The sequence below is a fragment of the Schistocerca nitens genome, chromosome 6 (assembly GCF_023898315.1).
Source record: "Schistocerca nitens isolate TAMUIC-IGC-003100 chromosome 6, iqSchNite1.1, whole genome shotgun sequence".
Classification (NCBI taxonomy): Eukaryota; Metazoa; Arthropoda; class Insecta; order Orthoptera; family Acrididae; genus Schistocerca; species Schistocerca nitens.
The window spans coordinates 334,853,722-334,876,266 of NC_064619.1; the positions used below are offsets into that span (position 1 = coordinate 334,853,722).

At 43.9% G+C, this 22,545-nt stretch overlaps 1 protein-coding gene across 1 annotated transcript in view; it reads right to left on the bottom strand.

Annotated features, from left to right (window-relative positions):
• LOC126262796 (probable cytochrome P450 6a13) overlaps window positions 1–22,545 on the bottom strand; it is a 70,487-nt gene that overhangs the window by 38,077 nt on the left and 9,865 nt on the right. Inside the window, exon 3 of the mRNA XM_049959617.1 lies at window positions 13,882–14,044. Within this exon, the coding sequence (XP_049815574.1) occupies window positions 13,882–14,044 (163 nt within the window). The remainder of the gene's footprint in view (window positions 1–13,881; window positions 14,045–22,545) is intronic.

Below are 22,545 nucleotides of genomic sequence, written 5' to 3' on the forward strand. Positions count from 1 at the left end.
CTGGCGCGAGTGCTAGGGAGTATCTCTAGACTAGACCTACCGTGTAGCGGCGCTCGGTCTGCACTCACTGATAGTGGCGACACGCGGGTCCGACGTATATTAACGGACCGCGGCCGATTTAAAGGCTACCACCTAGCAAGTGCGGTGTCTGCCGGCGACACCACACTCACAACGTCTACATCCTACGCAGTTCGCTTCTTCTTGCAGATTATCTAGAGCTGGCGCCGCATCTCCGACCCCAGTCGCCATCTTCTTCCATCTTGACTTCCCTCAACGTTCATATTCCTTGCTTCCACCACTTCCTCCCATTCATTTTGACATTCGCGCCATGGGAGACCCGAAGAAGTAGGTATTAAAATCCATGGAGAAGAAATGAAAACTTTGAGGTTAGCCGATGACATTGTAATTTTGTCAGAGACAGCAAAGGATTTGGAAGAGCAGTTGAACGGAATGGACAGTGTCTTGAAAGGAGGGTATAAGATGAACATCAACAGAAGCAAAATGAGGATAATGGAATGTAGTCGAATTAAGTCGAGTGATGCTGCGGGAATTAGATTAGGAAATGAGACACTTAAAGTAGTAAAGGAGGTTTGCTATTTGGGGAGCAAAATAACTGATGATGGTCGAAGTAGAGAAGATATAAAATGTAAATTGGCAATGGCAAGGAAAGCGTTTCTGAAGAAGAGGATTTTGTTCACATCGAGTGTAGATTTAAGTGTTAGGAAGTCGTTTCTGAAAGTATTTGTATGGAATGTAACCATGTATGGAAGTGAAACATGGACAATAAAAAGTTTGGACAAGAAGAGAATAGAAGCTTTTGAAATGTGGTGCTACAGAAGAATGTTGAAGATTAGGTGGGTAGATCACGTAACTCATGAGGAGGTATTGAATAGGATTGGGGAGAAGTTTGTGGCACAACTTGACTAGAAGAAGGGATCGATTGGAAGGACATATTCTGGGAGATGGGAGATGAAGAGGCTTGCACAGGATAGAGTAGCATGGAGAGCTGCATCAAACCAGTCTCAGGACTGAAGACCACAACAACAACAACATGTATTGTATTGTATTGTATGTTAACCGGAGGCCTAGAAACGATGGAGAGGCTCCGTCCCCGCCGCAGCCGCAGTGGTCCACAACCCCACGACGACTACCGCAGTCCACTTCACCCCTCCGCCGCCCCACACCGAACCCAGGGTTATTGTGCGGTACGGCCCCCGGTGGACCGAGCTAGGTTAATAATTGGCTCCTTTTACCGACCTCCCGACTCAGCAGCATTAGTGGCAGAACAACTGAGAGAAAATTTGGAATACATTTCACATAAATTTTCTCAGCATGTTACAGTCTTAGGTGGAGATTTCAATTTACCAGATATAGACTGGGACAATCAGATGTTTAGGACGGGTGGTAGGGACAGAGCATCGGGTGACATTATACTGAGTGCACTATCCGAAAATTACCTCGAGCAATTAAACAGAGAACCGACTCGTGGAGATAACATCTTGGACCTACTGATAACAAGCAGACCCGAACTTTTCGACTCTGTATGTGCAGAACAGGGAATCAGTGATCATAAGGCCGTTGCAGCATCCCTGAATATGGAAGTTAATAGGAATATAAAAAAAGGGAGGAAGGTTTATCTGTTTAGAAAGAGTAATAGAAGGCAGATTTCAGACTACCTAACAGATCAAAACGAAAATTTCTGTTCCGACACTGACAATGTTGAGTGTTTATGGAAAAAGTTCAAGGCAATCGTAAAATGCGTTTTAGACAGGTACGTGCCGAGTAAAACTGTGAGGGACGGGAAAAACCCACCGTGGTACAACAACAAAGTTAGGAAACTACTGCGAAAGCAAAGAGAGCTTCAGTCCAAGTTTAAACGCAGCCAAAACCTCTCAGACAAACAGAACCTAAACGATGTCAAAGTTAGCGGAAGGAGGGCTATGCGAGAAGCGTTCAGTGAATTCGAAAGTAAAATTCTATGTACAGACTTGACAGAAAATCCTAGGAAGTTCTGGTCTTACGTTAAATCAGTAAGTGGCTCGAAACAGCATATCCAGACACTCCGGGATGATGATGGCATTGAAACAGAGGATGACACGCGTAAAGCTGAAATACTAAACATCTTTTTCCAAAGCTGTTTCACAGAGGACGACCGCACTGCAGTTCCTTCTCTAAATCCTTGCACAAACGAAACAATGGCTGACATCGAAATAAGTGTCCAAGGAATAGAAAAGCAACTGGAATCACTCAACAGAGGAAAGTCCACTGGACCTGACGGGATACCAATTCGATTCTACACAGAGTGCGCGAAAGAACTTGCCCCCCTTCTAACAGCCGTGTACCGCAAGTCTCTAGAGGAACGGAAGGTTCCAAATGATTGGAAAAGAGCACAGGTAGTCCCAATCTTCAAGAAGGGTCGTCGAGCAGATGCGCAAAACTATAGACCTATATCTGTGACGTCGATCTGTGGTAGAATTTTAGAACATGTTTTTTGCTCGAGTATCATGTCGTTTTTGGAAACCCAGAATCTACTATGTAGGAATCAACATGGATTCCGGAAACAGCGATCGTGTGAGACCCAACTCGCTTTATTTGTTCATGAGACCCAGGAAATATTAGATACAGGCTCCCAGGTAGATGCTATTTTTCTTGACTTCCGGAAGGCGTTCGATACAGTTCCGCACTGTCGCCTATGGAAGAGCCTTTGGAATATCAGACCAGCTGTGTGGCTGGATTGAAGAGTTTTTAGCAAACAGAACACAGCATGTTGTTATCAATGGAGAGACGTCTACAGACGTTAACCTCTGGCGTGCCACAGGGGAGTGTTATTGGACCATTGCTTTTCACAATATATATAAATGACCTAGTAGATAGTGTCGGAAGTTCCATGCGGCTTTTCGCGGATGATGCTGTAGTATACAGAGAAGTTGCAGCATTAGAAAATTGTAGCGAAATGCAGGAAGGTCTGCAGCGGATAGGCACTTGGTACAGGGAGTGGCAACTGACCCTTAACATAGACAAATGTAATGTATTGCGAATACATAGAAAGAAGGATCCTTTATTGTATGATTATATGATAGCGGAACAAACACTGGTAACAGTTACTTCTGTAAAATATCTGGGAGTATGCGTGCGGAACGATTTGAAGTGGAATGATCATATAAAATTAATTGTTGGTAAGGCGGGTACCAGGTTGAGATTCATTGGGAGAGTCCTTAGAAAATTTAGTCCATCAACAAAGGAGGTGGCTTACAAAACACTCGTTCGACCTATACTTGAGTATTGCTCATCAGTGTGGGATCCGTACCAGATCGGGTTGACGGAGGAGATAGAGAAGATCCAAAGAAGAGCGGCGCGTTTCGTCACAGGGTTATTTGGTAACCGTGACAGCGTTACGGAGATGTTTAACAAACTCAAGTGGCAGACTCTGCAAGAGAGGCGCTCTGCATCGCGGTGTAGCTTGCTCGCCAGGTTTCGAGAGGATGCGTTTCTGGACGAGGTATCGAATATATTGCTTCCCCCTACTTATACCTCCCGAGGAGATCACGAATGTAAAATTAGAGAGATTAGAGCGCGCACGGAGGCTTTCAGACAGTCGTTCTTCCCGCGAACCATACGCGAGTGGAACAGGAAAGGGAGGTAATGACAGTGGCACGTAAAGTGCCCTCCGCCACACACCACTTGGTGGCTTGCGGAGTATAAATGTAGATGTAGATGTAGATGTAGACCCCCCAGGGAACATCTCACACCAGACGAGTGTAGCCCCAATGTTTGCGTGGTAGAGTAATGGTGGTGTACGCGTACATGGAGAACTTGTTTGCGTAGCAATCGCCGACATAGTGTAACTGAGGCGGAATAAGGGGAACCAGCCCGCATTCGCCGAGGCAGATGGAAAACCGCCTAAAAACCATCCACAGACTGGCCGGTTCACCGGACCTCGACACAAATCCGCCGGGCGGATTCGTGCCGGGGACCAGGCGCTCCTTCCCGCCCGGAAAGCCGTGCGTTAGACTGCACAGCCAACCGGGCTGACTAACCTTTTCTTCCTTACTATGCTAATTGGCAACCTGTGTTCATTCATCCTACTCACTAGGCCAAACCACATCAGCTGTTTTTGTTGATGTCGTCACAAATATCTCTCTCAATTTTTTATCCTATCTGTCCTAGTAGAGATTGAGCTTCGTCTAGTAAACCATCTCAATGGCAAGCAGTATTTTTTTTTACCGTCCTAGGATTCTGCTGCCTATAAAACTACACTCTGAACTACACTGAGGTGACAAAAATCACGGGATAGCGATTCGCACATATTCAGGTATAAAAGGTGAGTGCATTGACGGACCTGTCATTTGTACTCAGGTGATTCATGTCAAAAAGTTTGCGACGTGATTATGGCCGCCCGACGGGAGTTAACAGACTTTTAACGCCGAGTGGTAGTTGGAACTAGACGCATGGGACCTTCCATTTCGGAAATATTTAGGGAATTCAATATTCCGAGGTACACAGTGTCGAGACTGTGCCGAGAATATCAAATTTCAGGCATTAATTCTCACCACGGACAACGCAGTGGCCGGCGGTCTTTACTTGACGACCGAGAACAGCGGTGTTTGAGTACAGTTGTCGGTGCTGACAAAAAAGGCAACAATGCATGAAATAACGGCAGAAATCAATGTGGGACGGGACATACGACGAACGTATCCTTTAGGACAGTGCGGTGAAATGTGGCGTTAATGGGGTATGGCAGTAGACGACCGACGTGAGTGACCTTGCTAATACCACGACATCGCCTGCAGCTTCTCTCCTGGGCTCGTGACCCCACCGGTTGCAACCTAGACGACTGGTCAGATGAGTCTCGATATTAGTTAGGAAGACCTAATGGTAGGGCTCGAGTGTGGCGCACACTCCACGCAGCCATGGATCCAAGTTGTCAATGTGGCACTGTGCAAGCTGGTGGTGGTTGTATAATGGTGTGGGTTATGTGTAGATGGAATGGTCCGGGTCCTCTGCTCCAAATGAGTCAATGATTGACTGGAAATGGTTATGTTCGGCTACTTGGCGATTATCTGCAACCATTCATGGACTTCATCTTCCCAAACGACGACGGAATTTTTACGGATGTCAATTGCTCGCGATTGGTTTCAAGAACATTCTGGACAATTCGAGCGAATGACCTCAGTCACATCGACCATTCACCTTACACAATGGAGAGGTCAGTTCAAGCTCAAAATCTTTCACCGGCAACACTTTCGCAATTGTGGACGGATATGAGGGCAGCATGGCTTAGTATTTCTGCAGGGAACTTTCAACGACATGCTGAGTAAATGCCACGTTGAGTTGCTGCGCTACGCAGCGAAGAAGGAGGTGTGACACGATATTAGGCGGTATCCCATGACTTCTGTCTCCTCAGTGTATAGTATTATACGTTTTCTTCTTCGTTGTTCTTCTCATCTATTGTTCCACAGAATTGGTTTCATTGCCCTTTTGCAGCTCGACCTTTATTAATCCTCCTAGTGATTTCGTCATTGTTTGTGCCCTGTTTATTATACTCCAAGATATTTTCCCTTTTCCACGTCTAGTATTACTTCTCCATCTACCTACAAATTATTAATTTTTTCTGTTCCGACAGCCAAGTTTCACACTCCTTCATATTCAACTTCAGGCAGCTTTATTGTATTCCTTTTTAAGCTTTCGCATCATATAGCTCAGATCTCATCATCTTTTGGTAGTACAATCTGGTCAGCTGCAAAATACAGGCTAAATATTTTGCTATTTCATAATTTTAGACACAACTGCCAGCTGTAGTTTCATTATAACTACTGCAGCTAATGGTAATATTGAAAATGGCAATATTGCTATCAGCCGAGATCCTCTCCTCCTACTTAACAGGGATGGACAAGCCGAAATATCTTGCTGTCCTTTACTGTCACTCTCATAACCTGAAATTTTCCATGCCAAGTCTGCAGGATTGCTTCAAGATACAGCTTAAAAGAGGGCGGTGACAGACACATCCCTGCCGCAAACCCTTATTCATCTCGAATTCTTCTGTCAAACTCTTCCCAATCCTCGCTCTCCTGTGTTATTTCATAACAGTATCACAATTCACAAAAGATGAAAATAGATTTGCCGCGTTTTCAAGTGTAGCCTGAACCAGACTTTGCTAGCCCATTCAGATATGGGATTTACAAGTGTCTGTTGCTTTAGTATGTTCGAATTTTCTGTAAATCAGATTCAGAGGCAAACCAAGATGATCCTTTGTCTCGGGAGAATTGCCAAAGCTGCCTCCTCAGCCCTCCTCTCTCACCTTCACCGCCTAAAACTACCTTCCTGCAGTATTTTCTATGCAGATTTAGCAAAATCTATGTTTTTGTTAGAGGGTTTAATAAAAATAAAGCTTTACTGAAAAATATTACTCAAATGTTGGACACAACAAATCAAATTTATCATTATTGTAAATAAATTTCAGTTATATAATCTTTCTAGGGGTATATGAAGTAAAACAAAATCTATGCCTAATGTTTATAATAACTACTGTACATGGCTTGTAGTATGATGTATAGGGTGGTCAGAAACAGTAAAACAAAATCTATGCCTAATGTTTATAATAACTACTGTACATGGCTTGTAGTATGATGTATAGGGTGGTCAGAAACAGTCTGCAAAGCTTGTACGAGTGTTGCAGGGTGCACCCCTTCGCCGAGGCAAATCGACGGTCGCGACGTCTTCCTTAGGGCTCCAGAAATATGGAAATGGTATGGGTGAGAGATTCCTAGATTTCCGAAAAACGTTGGACACAGTGCCACAATGCAGACTGTTAATGGAAGTCCGCAAATGGAAATTTGGATTAGATCTTATGGGACCTAACTGCTGAGGTCATCGGTCCCTAAGCTTACATATTATTTAATCTAACTGTAACTATCTTACGCTAAGGACAACACACACTCCCATGCCCGAGGGAGGACTCGAACCTCCCCGGGGGGGGGGGGGGAGGGGGGGGGAGCCGCGCGAACCGTGACAAGAGGCCCTAGACCACGCGGCTACCCGTCGTGGCTGAAAGTCCGAGCTTACGGCGTAGTTACTCAAATATGTCAATGGACTAAAGGTGCGTTGAGTAATAGAACCCTGGGCATTGTCCCGAATGGCGGGTGTTCACCAGAGACAGATATAATCAGGAGTGTCGTAGGACAACACTTGTCCCCTATATACATAAACAGTCTCTAGGATAGGGTGAGCAGCAGCCTGCAAGTGTTTCCTGATGGTGTCGTCGTTGAATGACTATAGGAGGATACAGGATGACTCGGAGAGAAGTTGTATTTGGTGGGATGAGTGGCGGCTTCTTCTAAACGTCGGAAAATGTTAATGCAGATGTGTAGGAAAAACAAATCTACTGTATTCTGATACAATATTAGTAGTACGCCGATTAACACAGTCACTTCGATTAAATATTTAGGTGTTCTAGGTATAAAGTCGCGAAACGATCTGAAATGGAACGATCACGTAAGTTCGATTGTAGGTAAGGTGAATGGTCCAATTTGGTTTATTGTGAGTGTTCTAGAAAAGTGTAGCTCACCTATAAAGTTGACCGCGCACAGAACATTTTGACGCATACCTTAGTAGTAATCGGCCGTTTGGGATCCCCTCCAGTTTGGATTAAAGAAAGATCTCGAAGAAATTCAGAGGCGTGCTACTAAGTTTGTTACTGGTGCGTTCGATCAACACGCGAGTATTACGGAAAATGAAATGGAATTGGAATCCCTGAGTTAAGAAGTCGTTCTTTTCGCAAAACACTCTTGAGGAAGTTTAGAGAACCGTCATTTGCAACAGACTGCAGAACAATGCTACTATCACTGACAATCATATACCCTAAGGACCGTGAAGCAAGTTAAGAGAAATCGGTGCTCGTACGAAAGTATACTGACAGCTGGTTTCCACTGGCATCATTTGCGAGTGGAACAGGAAAGGAAATGATAGCAGTTGAACAAGGTATCCTCCGCCTTGAACCTTATAGTCATATACTGGGTTGTGAGCCATATATACAGTTACATATCACTTGACGATCAGCAGCTGTATGCAGTATTGTTCTAAATTGCTAATTGAATGCGAATTTCATGACATCAGATACCGTGGATATAGACGTACACTATGTGATGAAAAGTATGCGGACACCTGGCTGAAAATGACTTATAAGTGTGGCGCCCTCCATCGGTATGCTAGAATTCAGTATGGTGTTGGCCCACCCTTAGCCTTGATGACAGCTTCCACTCTCGCAGGCATGCGTTCAATCAGATGCTGAAAGGTTTCCTGGGGAATGGCAGCCCATTATTCACGGAGTGCTGCACTGAGGAGAGGTATCGATGTCGGTCGGTGAGGCCTGGCACGAAGTCGGCGTTCCGGAACATCCGAAAGGTGTTCTATAGGATTCACGTCAGGACTGTCCGCCCCGGTAGCTGAATGGTCAGCGTGACGGACTGCCGTCCGAAGGGGCCCGGTTTCGATTCCATGCTGGGTAGGGGATTTTCTCCGCTCAGGGACTGGGTGTTGTGTTGTCTTCATCATCATTTCATCCCCATCCGGCACGCAGGTTGCCCATTGTGGCGTCGAATGTAATACGATCTGCACCAAGGCGGCCGGATCTGCCCCGTAAAGGGCCTCCCGGCCAATGACGCCAAACGCTCATTTCCATTTCCACGTCAGGACTCTGTGCAGGACAGTTCATTACAGGGATCTTATTGTCGTGTAACCCCTCCACCACAGGCCGTACATTATGAACAGGTGCTCCATCGTGTTGAGAGGTGCAATCGCCATTGAATTGCTATCCAACAGTGGGAAGCAAGAAGATGCTTAAAGCTTCAATGTAGGCCTGTGCTGTAACAGCGCCACGCAAAACAACAAGAGGTGCAAGCCCCCTCCATGAAAAACACGACCACACCATAACACCACCGCCTCCGAATTTTACTCTGGATAGATCTTCCTATTACTCATTACGATCCTCTTCAACTGTTGGCGGTCTCTGTCAGTCAACAGACGAGGTCGGCCTGTACACTTTTGTCCTGTACGTGTTCCTTCACGTTTCCACTTCACTATCGCATCAGAAACAGTGGACCAAAGGATGTTTAGGAGGGTGGAAATTTCGCATACAGACATATGACGCAAGTACCACCCAATCATCTGACCACGTTCGAAGTCCGTAAGTTCCACGGAGCGCCTCATTCTGCTCTCTCGCGATGTCTAATGACTACTGAGGTAGCTGATATGGATTATCTGGCAGCAGGTGGCAGCACAATGCACCTAATATGAAAAACGTATGTTTTTGAGGGTGTCCGGATACTTTTGATCACATAGTGTACTGCCCCCCCCCCCCCCCCCCCCCCCACGAACCATGGACCTTGCCGTTGGTGGGGAGGCTTGCGTGCCTCAACGATACAGATAGCCGTACCGTAGGTGCAACCACAACGGAGGGGTATCTGTTGAGAGGCCAGACAAACGTGTGGTTCCTGAAGAGGGGCAGCAGCCTTTTCAGTAGTTGCAGGGGCAACAGTCTGGATGATTGACTGATCTGGCCTTGTAACATTAACCAAAACGGCCTTGCTGTTGTGGTACTGCGAACGGCTGAAAGCAAGGGGAAACTACAACCATAATTTTTCCCGAGGGCATGCAGCTTTACTGTATGGTTAAATGATGATGGCGTCCTCTTGGGTACAATATTCCGGAGGTAAAATAGTCCCCCATTCGGATCTCCGGGCGGGGACTACTCAGGAGGACGTCGTTATCAGGAGAAAGAAAACCGGCATTCTACGGATCGCAGCGTGGAATGTCAGATCCATTAATCGGGCACGTAGGTTAGAAAATTTAAAAAGGGAAATGGATAGGTTAAAGTTAGATATAGTGGGAATTAGTGAAGTTCGGTGGCAGGAGGAACAAGACTTCTGGTCAGGTGAAAACTGGGTTATAAATACAAAATAAAATAGGGGTAATGCAGGAGTAGGTTTAATAATGAATAAAAAAATAGGAGTGGGGGTAAGCTACTAGAAACAGCATAGTGATCGTATTATAGTGGCCAAGATAGACACAAAGCCTATGCCTACTACAGTAGTACAAGTTTATATGCCAACTAACTCTGCAGATGACGAAGAAATTGAAGAAATGTGTGATGAGATAAAAGAAATTATTCAGGTAGTGAGGGAGACGAAAATCTAATAGTCATGCATGACTGGAATTCGACAGTAGGAAAAGGGAGAGAAGGAAACATAGTAGGTGAATATCGACTGGGGCTAAGAAATGAAAGAGGAAGCCGTCTGGTAGAATTCTGCACAGAGCATAACTTAGTCATAGGTAACACTTGATTCAAGAATCATAAAAGAAGGTTGTATACATGGAAGAATCCTGGAGATACTAAAAGGTATCACATAGATTATATAATGGTAAGACAGAGATTTAGGAACCAGGTTTTAAATTGTAGGACATTTCCAGGGGCAGATGTGGACTCTGACCACAATCTGTTGGTTCTGAACTGTAGATTAAAACTGAAGAAACTGCAAAAAAGGTGAGAATTTAAGGAGATGGGACCTGGATAAACTGAAAGAACCAGAGGTTGTACAGAGTTTCAAGGAGAGCTAAGGGAACAATTGACAGGAATGGGGGAAACAAATACAGTAGAAGACGAATGGGTAGCTCTGAGGGATGATGTAGTGAAGGCAGCAGAGGATCAAGTAGGTAAAAAGACGAGGGCTAGTAGAAATTCTTGGGTAACAGGCGAAATATTGAATTTAATTGATGAAAGGAGAAAATATAAAAATGCAGTAAATGAAGCAGGCAAAAAGGAATACAAACGTCTCAAAAATGAGATCGACAGGAAGTGCAAAATGGGTAAGCAGGCATGGCTGGAGGACAAATGTAAGGCTGTAGAGGCTTATCTCACTAAAGGTAAGATAGATACAGCCTACAGGAAAATTAAAGAGACCTTTGGAGAAAAGAGAGCCACTTGCATGAATATCAAGAGCTCAGATGGAAACCCAGTTCTAAGCAAAGAGGGAAAAGCAGAAAGGTGGAAGGAATATACAGAGGGTCTATACAAGGACGATGTACTTGAGGACAATATTATGGAAATGGAAGAGGATGTAGATGAAGATGAAATGGGAGATACGATACTGCGTGAAGAGCTTGACAGAGCGCTGAAAGACCTGAGTCGAAACAAGGCCCCGGGAGTAGACAACATTCCATTAGAACTACTGACGGCCTTGGGAGAGCCAGTCATGACAAAACTCTACCATCTGGTGAGCAAGATATACGAGACAGGCGAAATACCCTCAGACTTCAAGAAGAATATAATAATTCCAATCCCAAAGGAAGCAGGTGTTGACAGATGTGAAAATTATCGAACTATCAGTTTAGTAAGTCTCAGCTGCAAAATACTAACGCGAATTATTTACAGACGAATGGAAAAACTGGTAGAAGCCGACCTCGGGGAAGATCAGTTTGGATTCCGTAGAAATGTTGGAACACGTGAGGCAATACTGACCTTACGACTTATCTTAGAAGGAAGATTAAGGAAAGGAAAACCTACGTTTCTCGCATTTGTAGACTTAGAGAAAGCTTTTGACAATGTTGACTGGAATACTCTCTTTCAGATTCTAAAGGTGGCAGGGGTAAAATACAGGGAGCGAAAGGTTATTTACAATTTGTACAGAAACCAGATGGCAGTTATAAGAGTCGAGGGGCACGAAAGGGAAGCAGTGGTTGGGAAGGGAGTGAGACTGGGTTGTAGCTTCTCCCAGATGTTATTCAATCTGTATATTGAGCAAGCAGTAAAGGAAACAAAAGAAAAATTTGGTGTAGGTATTAAAATCCATGAAGAAGAAATAAAAACTTTGAGGTTCGCCGACGACATTGTAATTCTGTCAGAGACAGCAAAAGACTTGGAAGAGCAGTTGAACGGAATGGACAGGGTCTTGAAAGGAGGATATAAGATGAACATCAACAAAAGCAAAACGAGAATAATGGAATGTAGTCGAATTAAGTTGGGTTCCGTCCTCAATTGCAAACACTAAACACCTAACAGAAAACGAAATCCAGAATTCACCTAGTTACGGACGTGGATGAATTGGCCCCTATTAGCACATTATCAAAGCCCACCACAAACGTCGTGCTACATCAGTATACAAGGTGTTCGGAAATCCACGCTGCAGATTTCTAGGACTTACAGAGGGAAGTGAGTACAAAATATTTTGAAAAGGAACCCATGTTCGGAAGCGCACCGTTTCCGTTCTACGACTGTTTCAATTCAGATGTTTAACTCATCTACTTTTGCTGGGAGAAATTGAATTTATCGTGACGCAGTACAGTTATTAGGTAACAATTCGAAAGGAAACGTCGCTTTATTACTTAAGCTCTTTCGTTTTAACTTTACGTGTTTACATTATTCCAGAACAAAAGAGAACCCGGGATACTGTACATGCAGAATAGTGCTGATTCATTACAACAGCGGCTCAATGTGGCGACCACACTGTAGCTACGTAGCTTATTCTGGTACACACTCTAAATCCCACCTGGTGTCTCATTAAATTACTAGTGCAGCGGACAGACCTCGTGCCAGCAGATCTTCCTCTGTCTCTCAGGAGTATCGTGTATTTAACTTTTGCATGCGACCCCACAAGAAGTAGTCCATAGGAGTCAAATTCGGCGATCGTGCCCTCGGTTGGACCACGTCGGCCTATCCGTCTGTCATCATATCGTCTATTGAGATGTTTCCGAAGCGCACTTGAGGAATGAGATGGTGCACCATCATTCTAAGACTAAAATTCAATGACACTGCTTCCAAGAACTGGACATATACGTTTTGTACGAAGTATGCAAGACCAGTTAGCTTGAGTAGAAGGAGGTATGCGCTAATCATATGACCGTCCATAATACTTGCCCACACGTTAATACCAAACAGGTGGTGGAATCCATGTACATGCATCTAACAGGGTTTTCGTCTGCCCACACATGGCTGTTTCGTGAATTCAGAACACAGTCGCTTGTTAATTTACATTCATATGTGAGCAGAACATGACGTGAAAACAGGGGTGTGTCGATGCAGCGGTGCAGGAACCACGTACAGTGGGTAAGGCGTTGTGGAAAATCGGCTGGACCCATAGCGTTTACCATTTGTAAATGGTACGGGTGTAACTGATGCTAAAGGATAACATCCCAGACGATACTAACACTAATACCCATTGCACGCTTAGTTGTTAGAGTACTCGTTGACAGTATCTATTCGACGCGATGTAGTACATCTTCACCAAATTCGGGCTTGCGGCGTTGCCGTGGTGCACCACAACCTTGCATCCTCACGGTGAAGGTACCTGTTTCTCGAAGCCGCTGCGTAACTTGGACAAAAAGTTTGTGCGATGACGTGATACGTTGCGGAAAACGTCCGTGATAGAGCCGAATAGTAGCTCTCCCGTCTCTTGGAGCTTCGCCATTCATTCACAAGGAGCATGTCTGTTTTTTGAGAAAATGTCTATCGAACCATGTTTACAGTATCGGAGACGCACAGGCACTTAATAGGTCTCGCAGCAAGGCAAACGGTTAAGTGACATCAGGTGACTGACGTGGTACCATCAACCGTCTCCCCTACTGCATACCAGGACAATCAACTGATACTTTTCTCTTTTCCTCATCAGACGTGGACGCGTTACATATTGGTATTGAGATCGCCGTGGAGGGACAGTACGTTTCTGGACATGAGTTCATTTTCAAAATATTACGTAGTCACTCTCCTCTATAAGTGCTTGAGGTTCGTAACGGGGATTTCCGAACAGCCTGTAGAAGCAAATCGATGAATGAAATGTGATGATGTCTAGGAACAGGCGTGGTCAGAATAGCAGGAACACCCGGTATACTGACCATCTTGAGTGCTGCTCTTGGTGGCATCGATGAGAAGCTGGAGGTAGTCGGCGCGGCGAGTGCCCGTGAGAGCTCGGTAGTTGACCGTGTCCATCACCATCGCCTCCAGGAAGTACTCCGCCAGCGGGTTCTTCCTGTCTTTCACCCAGCGCGAGAAATCGTTCTGCAACAGAACGCAACGGAAGTTTCATTGTGGCTCGAACTCTGGACTTGGCAAGTGCGCTATCCGCAACCGCGATTCTCACTTCGGTGCTTCTCGCTTCTTTTGTAGGTTTGTAAAACAGCACTTGGTATAATAAACTACTTTCAGTAACCGCTATATCTCAATTTACTGTAAGTCTGATACGAGGGACGTTCAATAAATAATGTTCCACAATTCTTTATCAGACATATTTATTCTTAATATGGATCTGCGTGGTGTCTGTTCTCTCAAAGGAACAGACACTGCGCATTCAGCTAATCAAATAATTATTATTCTTAATACACTCATGCTCATAAATTAAGGATAATGCTCATACATGGTGAACTACGCTCTGGTGGGCGGTTTGCGGGTTTAAATCACCTCGGGGTATGATCATGCGGTGCATCTGACCTGCGGTCGTCGCACGGCGGCGCTGGGAGCAGTCCACATACACAGAGGTGTGTTGGTGCATGTCAGAGTACGGTGCAGCGAGTAAGTGTGCAGACGTCTTCAGACGTGCTAATGGTGACTGTGTGTTGAAAATGGCTCAAAGAACACATATTGATGACGTTACGAGGGGTAGAACACTAGGGCGACTGGAGGTTGGTCAAACACAGCAGGTCGTAGCACGGGTCCTCCGTGTGCCACAAAGTGTGATCTCAAGATTATGACAACGATTCCAGCAGACAGGAAACGTGTCCAGACGCTACAGTACGGGACGTCCACAGTGGACAACACCACAAGAAGACCGATATCTCGCCATCAGTGCCCGCAGACCGCCACGGATTATTGCAGGTAGTCTTGCTCGGGACCTTACTGCAGCCACTGGAACAGTTGTCTCCAGACACACAGTCTACAGACGACTGAACAGACATGGTTTATTCGTCCGGAGACCTGCAAGGTACATTCCACTGACCCCTGGTCACAGGAGAGCCCGTAAGGTCTGGTGTCAAGAACACAGTACATGGTCGTTGGAACAGTGGTCCCACGTTATGTTCAAGGACGAGTCCAGGTATAGTCTGAACAGTGATTCTCGCCGGGTTTTCATCTGGCGTGAACCAGGAACCAGATACTAACCCCTTAATATCCTTGAAAGGGACCTGTATGGAGGTCGTGGTTTGAAGGTGTGGGGTGGGATTATGATTGGTGGATGTACACCCCTGAATGTCTTTGACAGAGGATCTGTAACAGGTCAGGTGTATCGGGACGTCATTTTGCACCAGTAGGTCCGCCTTTTCAGGGGTGTAGTGGGTCCTACCTTCCTCCGTATGGATGATAACGCACGGCCCCACCGAGCTGCCATCGTGGAGGAGTACCTTGAAACAGAAGATATAAGGCGAATGGAGTGGCCTGCCTGTTCTCCAGACCGAAAACCCATCGAGCACGTCTGGGATGCTCTCGGTCGTTGCATCGTTGCACGTTTTCAAACCGCTAGGACACTTCAGGAGCTGCGACAGGCACTGGTGCAAGAATGGGAGGCTATACCCTAGCAGCTGCTCGACCACCTGATCTAGAGTATGCCAACTCGCTGTAGGCCCTGTATACGTGTGCATGGTGATCATATCCCATCTTTATGTCGGGCTACATGAGCGGGAAACAGTGGCGTTTTGTAGCACATGTGTTTCGGGACGGTTTTCTCGACTTATCACCAATACTGTGGACGTACCGATCTGTGTCGTGTTTGTTCCCTATGTGCCTTTGCTATTAGCGCCAGTTTTGTGTAGTGCCACATTCGGCAATTATCCTTAATTTATGAGCATGAGTGTACTTCAAGACTATGCCATCAGCAAGCAAAGGCGTGGTTACGGTGTTGTGGGATGTTCAAAGTGTGGGTCCGCAGCTCGTGGTCTTGCGGTAGCGTTCTCGCTTCCCGCGCTCGGGTTCGATTCCCGGCGGGGTCAGCGATTTTCTCTGCCTCGTGATGTCCTTAGGTTAGTTAGGTTTAAGTTGTTCTAAGCTCTAGGGGACTGATGACCATAGATGTTAAGTCCCATAGTGCTCAGAGCCATTTGAATCAAAGTGTGAATTTGGAATTCATACCTACAGGCACCACAATAAACTCTGCAAGGTACTATTTCCTCAGAAAAATGAAAGCATGAATTCGAAGGGTTCTTTCACACATGCAGCACCCTCTACTTCAGCATGACAACGCCAGAGCGCACGCAAGCGCTGCGACACCTGCAACAATCCGCGCCTTGAGGTCGCTCTCATCCATCATACTCCATACAGTCCTGACTTGGCTCCATCTGATGTTCATCTGTTTCCAAAGCTTAAAACAACACCTTCGAAGACTTCACTTTGAAACAGCTGAAGGGGTGAAATCACAGGTGAGGATGTGGCTCCGTCAAAAGAGTCAAACATTCTACAGTGAAGAAATCAACAAACTGGTCTCTCGCTGGAAGAAATGTGTTCGTCGCCAAGGTGGCTATGCTGAGAAGTAAACGTGTGGTCTTGAAGAATAAAAGATGTAGTATGTTAATAACGTTTGCTTTATTTTAAAAGCTTTGAGAGTTTTCACATAAAAAATTCGGAGCCATTACTTTTCAGCACGCCCTCGTAATATTCGTGAGACACTCACATCCATTGAGGAAGATAGGGAATGAATGAGGAATCGACTGTGTTCTTTCAAAGCAAGGATCCCAGCATTTTCCATAGTCGATTTAAGGAAGCAAAGCAAAACCTAAATTTGGTGGCCTGATGGGGATTTCAACGACCGTGTGTTAACTTATTAAAGAACAAATAAATGGTTAGCTCTAACAAAAAACTGTCTGAAGAAGAGGCGCGTGTGAGTGCACAGAATGTAATGTTATACATCTGATTTGTCCACTGCAGTTGCTATTTATAGGCAACAACTGAGTGGTCGCATTACAAGAATAAGAACCAGGAAATTGCATAAGTGTTGTTGCAGTACAAGACCATCCCTACCACACTTATTCTTCTGATCTTGCGTTCTCAAACTTTTACCTCTATCGCTTCTTACCGAACAATCATCAAGAAAAATTCTTTGCAGACGAAAATGCCCTTTACGCTTGGATTGACGACAACTTTATCTCCGAACTAGTAGGTTTCTAAAGGCGTAGAATCCGAAAACTCCAGTACCTTAGCATTGTCAGACTGTTTTAGCGCATATGAGATAATATATTGTTAATGGTTCATTTATGTCTTATATCTTTCTCTTATATTCAATAAACCAGGAAGAAATTCTATAAATGTAAGCACTGCTCTAATACAAATGCATTACAACTTACCATGAAAATCTTACGACGAAAACTTACCTTAATAAATCAAAAAGTATTCATAATGCGATCCAGCACAAAACTTCAGCCATTATTAAAATTGTATCGATATTTGATGTTTGATTGTACTTAGTTAACAATCCCATTAGGTTCTGGGTTAGAATCCTCGTGCGACACAAAAATTTATATCACGTCATTTCAATTTTAAAAATGTGGTCTTTTGTTATTAGTCCACAGCTCGTGGTCTCGCGGTAGCGTTCTCGCTTCCCGAGCACGGGTCACGGGTTCGATTCCCGGCGGGGTCAGGGATTTTCACCAGCCTCGAGATGACTGGGTGTTGAGATGACTGGGTGTGACTGGGTGTTGTTGTGTCGTCTTCATCATCATCATTCATCCCCATTACGGTCGGAGGAAGGCAATGGCAAACCACCTCAATTAAGGCCTTGTCTAGTACGGCGGTGCGGGTCTCCCGCATCGTTCCCCTACGCTCTGTAAAGGAGTATGGGACTTCATCATCATTAGTTATTAAGGAATGAAGAAACTGTATTTACGATATTTCGTGATCACTTTACAGCGGCAGTAGTTTAATGGATAGGAGTCCTGGGTCTTGGTCAACTACAAAAATTTTCTTTGTGTAATTTCATGTAGAGACTTGTTAACTGATACTGGCCAAAAATGAGAAATTCCTCGTTTGGTTATGCCTAGTCAACAGTGACGATCAGCCCTTTGTTCAAGTCTCGATCAAGCACGAAAACTTTGTGTAGTTAGTTATCATTGGCTACAGGTGCTGGGTTTGAATAGTATCTAGAACAAAACAGTTCCGGATGTCCATTTAAGTGTAAACACGCTCACGAATACCTGAGATAATTTATCTCAGTCTGAGGTAGATAACAAAGGCGATAGGTGACTTTCAAACTGCACATCTGCTCATAAAGCCACGTGTCGCTAGTGAGTACAGTGAAATTGTTAGTAATGAGCTGTTGATATTGAGGTTTCATAGAGCGCTTGACGCCGTTAATCGCTTTTTTTATATTAGTAATTCGTTAGTTCAGATACCTTGCCAAGTGAACGACGTTTTTGGAAACCATTTAGAGAGCAAGAATACTTCGAATTTTCATAGAACTGTATCGATACAGTATCAGACAAGAGTCCGGTGCGGTACACAAGGCACCCGCTGTAGCCATTCGACGCAGCATTTTGCCATACCAACAGCTCCCTCAAATGGCGACCCAGCTCTCCTGGCAATGACCGGCCTTCAGGAAGTTCCGATAGCAGTGAAGTACGTGGAAGCACTTGTATTCCGCATTACAAAGATGAGGAGCACAAAAGGAAAAAAATTAAAAGCATCGTTCAATGTAATACTGACTACTAATCGACCGCGACTGTTTCAAAAATATGAAAAGGTTTTCAAATACCGCTACCAGTCGCAAAATTTGGTGACAACTAAATTATTTTATTTCTTTATCGACAGGGGTCGAGGTGATACCTCTTAATGAACTATATTGGCATTACAGAAACATTTAACACGTGTTTATACAGATATTAAAGCTTCTTTACATGTCTGATTTGATAATCCTGTAGAGAGAGAGAGAGAGAGAGAGAGAGAGAGAGAGAAGGCTAACCTAGTAAGAGACGATGTCACTTTGTGTACTGGTCTTCTGTCAACATCATAATTTTTATAAAGTACTCACTCACTTTGTTCCTGTGGCGTTGATGTTTTTTGTGATGTGTTGAGGCATCTTTATTTTCATGGCTCTTTTCGACTTATTCACCACTGTTCACAGACTTTACAGCGGTGTCTTTAAAGCACCATACACACGAAAAATAAAAATCAGCAGTGTTACGCCTTAGACAAGTATGTTCCCAGTAAGTTATTAAGAGATGGGAAAGACCTTCTGTCATTTAACAGCCTTGTAAAAATCTACTATGTAAACAATGACAGCGACATTACAGATTCAAGAGAAGTCAAAACCTAACAGACAAACAGAAGCTGAACGAAGCGACAATGAGCCTAAGGAGATTAATGAGAGAAGTGTTCAATGACACTGAAAGTAAAATTTTGTGAACTGATCTGACTAGATCCCTAAAATGTTTTCGTCTTACGTGAAATCAGTACGCGGTCGAAATTATCTATTCAATCACTCAGTGTCCATACAGGCATCGAAACGGAAGATTTCAGGGAGAAGGCCAAAACACTGAATTCGATCTTCCGAAACCCTTTCACTGCGGAAAATCGTAATACGGTCTCTCCCTTCACCTATCGTATGAACGGCGGACTGGCACATATTTAGATAACCGATCTCTCAATAGAAAAGCAACTACAATGTCTTAATCGTGGAGTGGCATCAGAAGCAGATGAGATACCTGTAGGGTTCCACAAAGCTTATGCGAAAGAACTTGCACCCATTTTAGCAACAGTTTATGGTAGGTCGCTGTAGCAACGAAGAGTACCATGTGTCTGATAAAAAGAGTAGGTCATTCCCGTTTTCAAGAAGGGTTGTAGGACAGATGCACACAATTATAGACCTATATCGTTGACGTCCATGTGTTGAGAATTATGGAACATACCTTATGATCAAGAATTATGAATGTTCTCCAAAGAGAACGTAAATCTTCTCCACTGTACCAAAAAGAGCTTAGAGAACATGCATGGAAGTTATATTGTGTTGGCTACATGCAAATCATGTGGAATGAGGTTCAGGTCTTTCGGATACTTTTCAGCATCCTGTTACCTTGCATAGATCCAAAGTGGAATGCCAGTCATCGATTTTGAATACGTCAAAAAAATCTTAAACATGTTTTAATTTAAAAGGCAATAAGAAACTTGTCACAAAACATAAAAGTTCAATACAGTGAGGTGTATAAGATAGTTCACAGGTCATTGTGGCAAAGAAGTAGCGAAGAATAAATTAATTTACATAACATGTTTTAACTGATCACATTACATCGATCACCTTACACTAACCACATTACACTAATCACTGTACAGAAATCAGATTGTACGCAATACTCATGGTATTTGATAAAAATAATATGCACACATTTTTCGGATCTACTAAGAAATTCGTCAAGGTAGTTAAACGTTTTGGCCATTACGTGTCGTCCTTTAGGCTCCTCTTGTATTGAAGTCTGTTGGCAATTAATTTCTTATAGCTGCTTGCAGGTTATTAAAATATTTTTTGCTGACTAATGGGCGCCTTTTTGGACAAAAGTAAGTGATGTTCAATCCTTTAAAGATTAATCTTATTTATAGTGCTGACGGCACGAAATGAACTGCTGGGCTCAAAAAGATGTGTATTACTTATAACAATTTTCATAAGGAATAAGTACCAGGCGGTTTTAATTAAAATGCAGCTACTGACAGAGTTCCTGGGCAGGCTGTAATTATCGTATGACAGTGATACTTTGCGTATTTTCTAATGCGTTAATGCGGAACCGATTTACACTGGACGAAAAGAGGTTCAAATTTTGGCCGGCATGTTCAAAATTTGGGCTGTAGGTAATTTCGTCGACGTCTCCGGTACTCATGTTGAACAAACTGTGTAAACAGCAATTAGCAATAAAATCAACTTAATGAACTTCTAACTTGTTTGACCATTTATGTACACTTCCCATTCCTAATCCATTACATATGGAAACATTTACATACACCTTTCTTGCATACACAGCCGAAAATTTGCGCCTGTGGCCAAAACTGGACTAATTTTTTTCCAGCGTAAATCTGTTTCGCATTAGCACATTAGAATATCTATAAAGTTTCGTTGCTATACGATAATTACAACCTGCACTGGACCTTTATGAGTAGCTGCATTTTAATTATAACCGCCCGGTTTAGTGGGAAGCAGCGCTCACTATGCCCAGTTCTTCAAACAGGCCCATGCAGGTCATTCTTCATTTCGCGTTCACAAGTAATTCTTACTACACGCTTTTGGACGCGGAGAATTCTAGCTTGGTTTGAACAAAATGAAAGAAAGCGCAGCAAGCTATCTTTTTAATTTTTGTGTCACCTACGTATACCAAGATCTGCGTTGCAAATGAAGGATTTAATAATGAATGGCATATTATCTGAGAGATTCTGCAACTGTTCAGCTATTTTAAAAATATTTAGTATTACTGTCTTAGCTGCACATATTTACACTGGATCGCTAGTTTCGATCATAAGCCATGATCACCTTCTGATCTGATTAATCACTATACTCGCGATGTACTGTATAACTATGCAGGGTGGTCGGGTGTTGCGGGGTAGGTTCTGCTGAGAAATAATTGTTAAGAAAAAAATTGGATATGTTGCGCCATTACCGATGTGATTAGCATGGAGATTAGACAATCAGGCCGCTGCGCGCAGAAATTCAAGTAGCCGGCCAGAGACGTTGTCGCCTAACGCCTTCTTCGTATGGTTTCCTAATATCGAACAAGAGAGAGATACAAAAATCGGATATGGGACCGTAGTAAGGATCGAACCGAAGCTAAGGGCTACAGTCTGGAAGCGCGCGACCGCTACGGTCGCAGGTTCGAATCCTGCCTCCGGCATGGATGTGTGTGATGTCCTTAGGTTAGTTAGGTTTAAGTAGTTCTAAGTTCTAGGGGACTGATGGCCTCAGAAGTTAAGTTTCATAGTGCTCAGAGCCATTTGCTGTCGCCAAGATGCAGCATTACTGACTCGCTGCTGGATTGCTGCTTATTCTTCGTGATTTGCTCTCCCTGTTAATACATACCGATAAAACGAATATCGGACTATACTAATTTGGTTGCGCTGTATCGTTTGGGCAAGTAAAATTCCGATTTAAAAATAATTCTGTTTGTAATAGGAAGCAAGCCGACGCTTTCTGCTTTCATTGGGTGTCGCATAAAAGACGTGATGACCTGCAATTGTTTCGGCTGAGTCCAGCAACACAATGCAAAAACGAAATAGCAAATACCTCCTGAAACACCAGAGAACATGTGCCTGACAATTGTTAGAAGAGACACCCGGTATGAATAAGAACATAGCCTACAATTACTGTAACTATTAGTAAGAGAACTATAATAACTATAATATGGTCATGAGAGAGTGATAACTCTTCCATTAACGCTGAAGCTCCACCTGGGCAATGATAAATTTGATCAAGATGTCAATTAAACGTTCCATTAGAGGTTCAGGTCGTGGTTAATCAGATCTGAAGATGATCTAGCTTACGACCAAAACTAGTAATTCAGTGTCAATATGTGCAACTTAGAATCTAGTAATTAATATTTAAAATACGACTA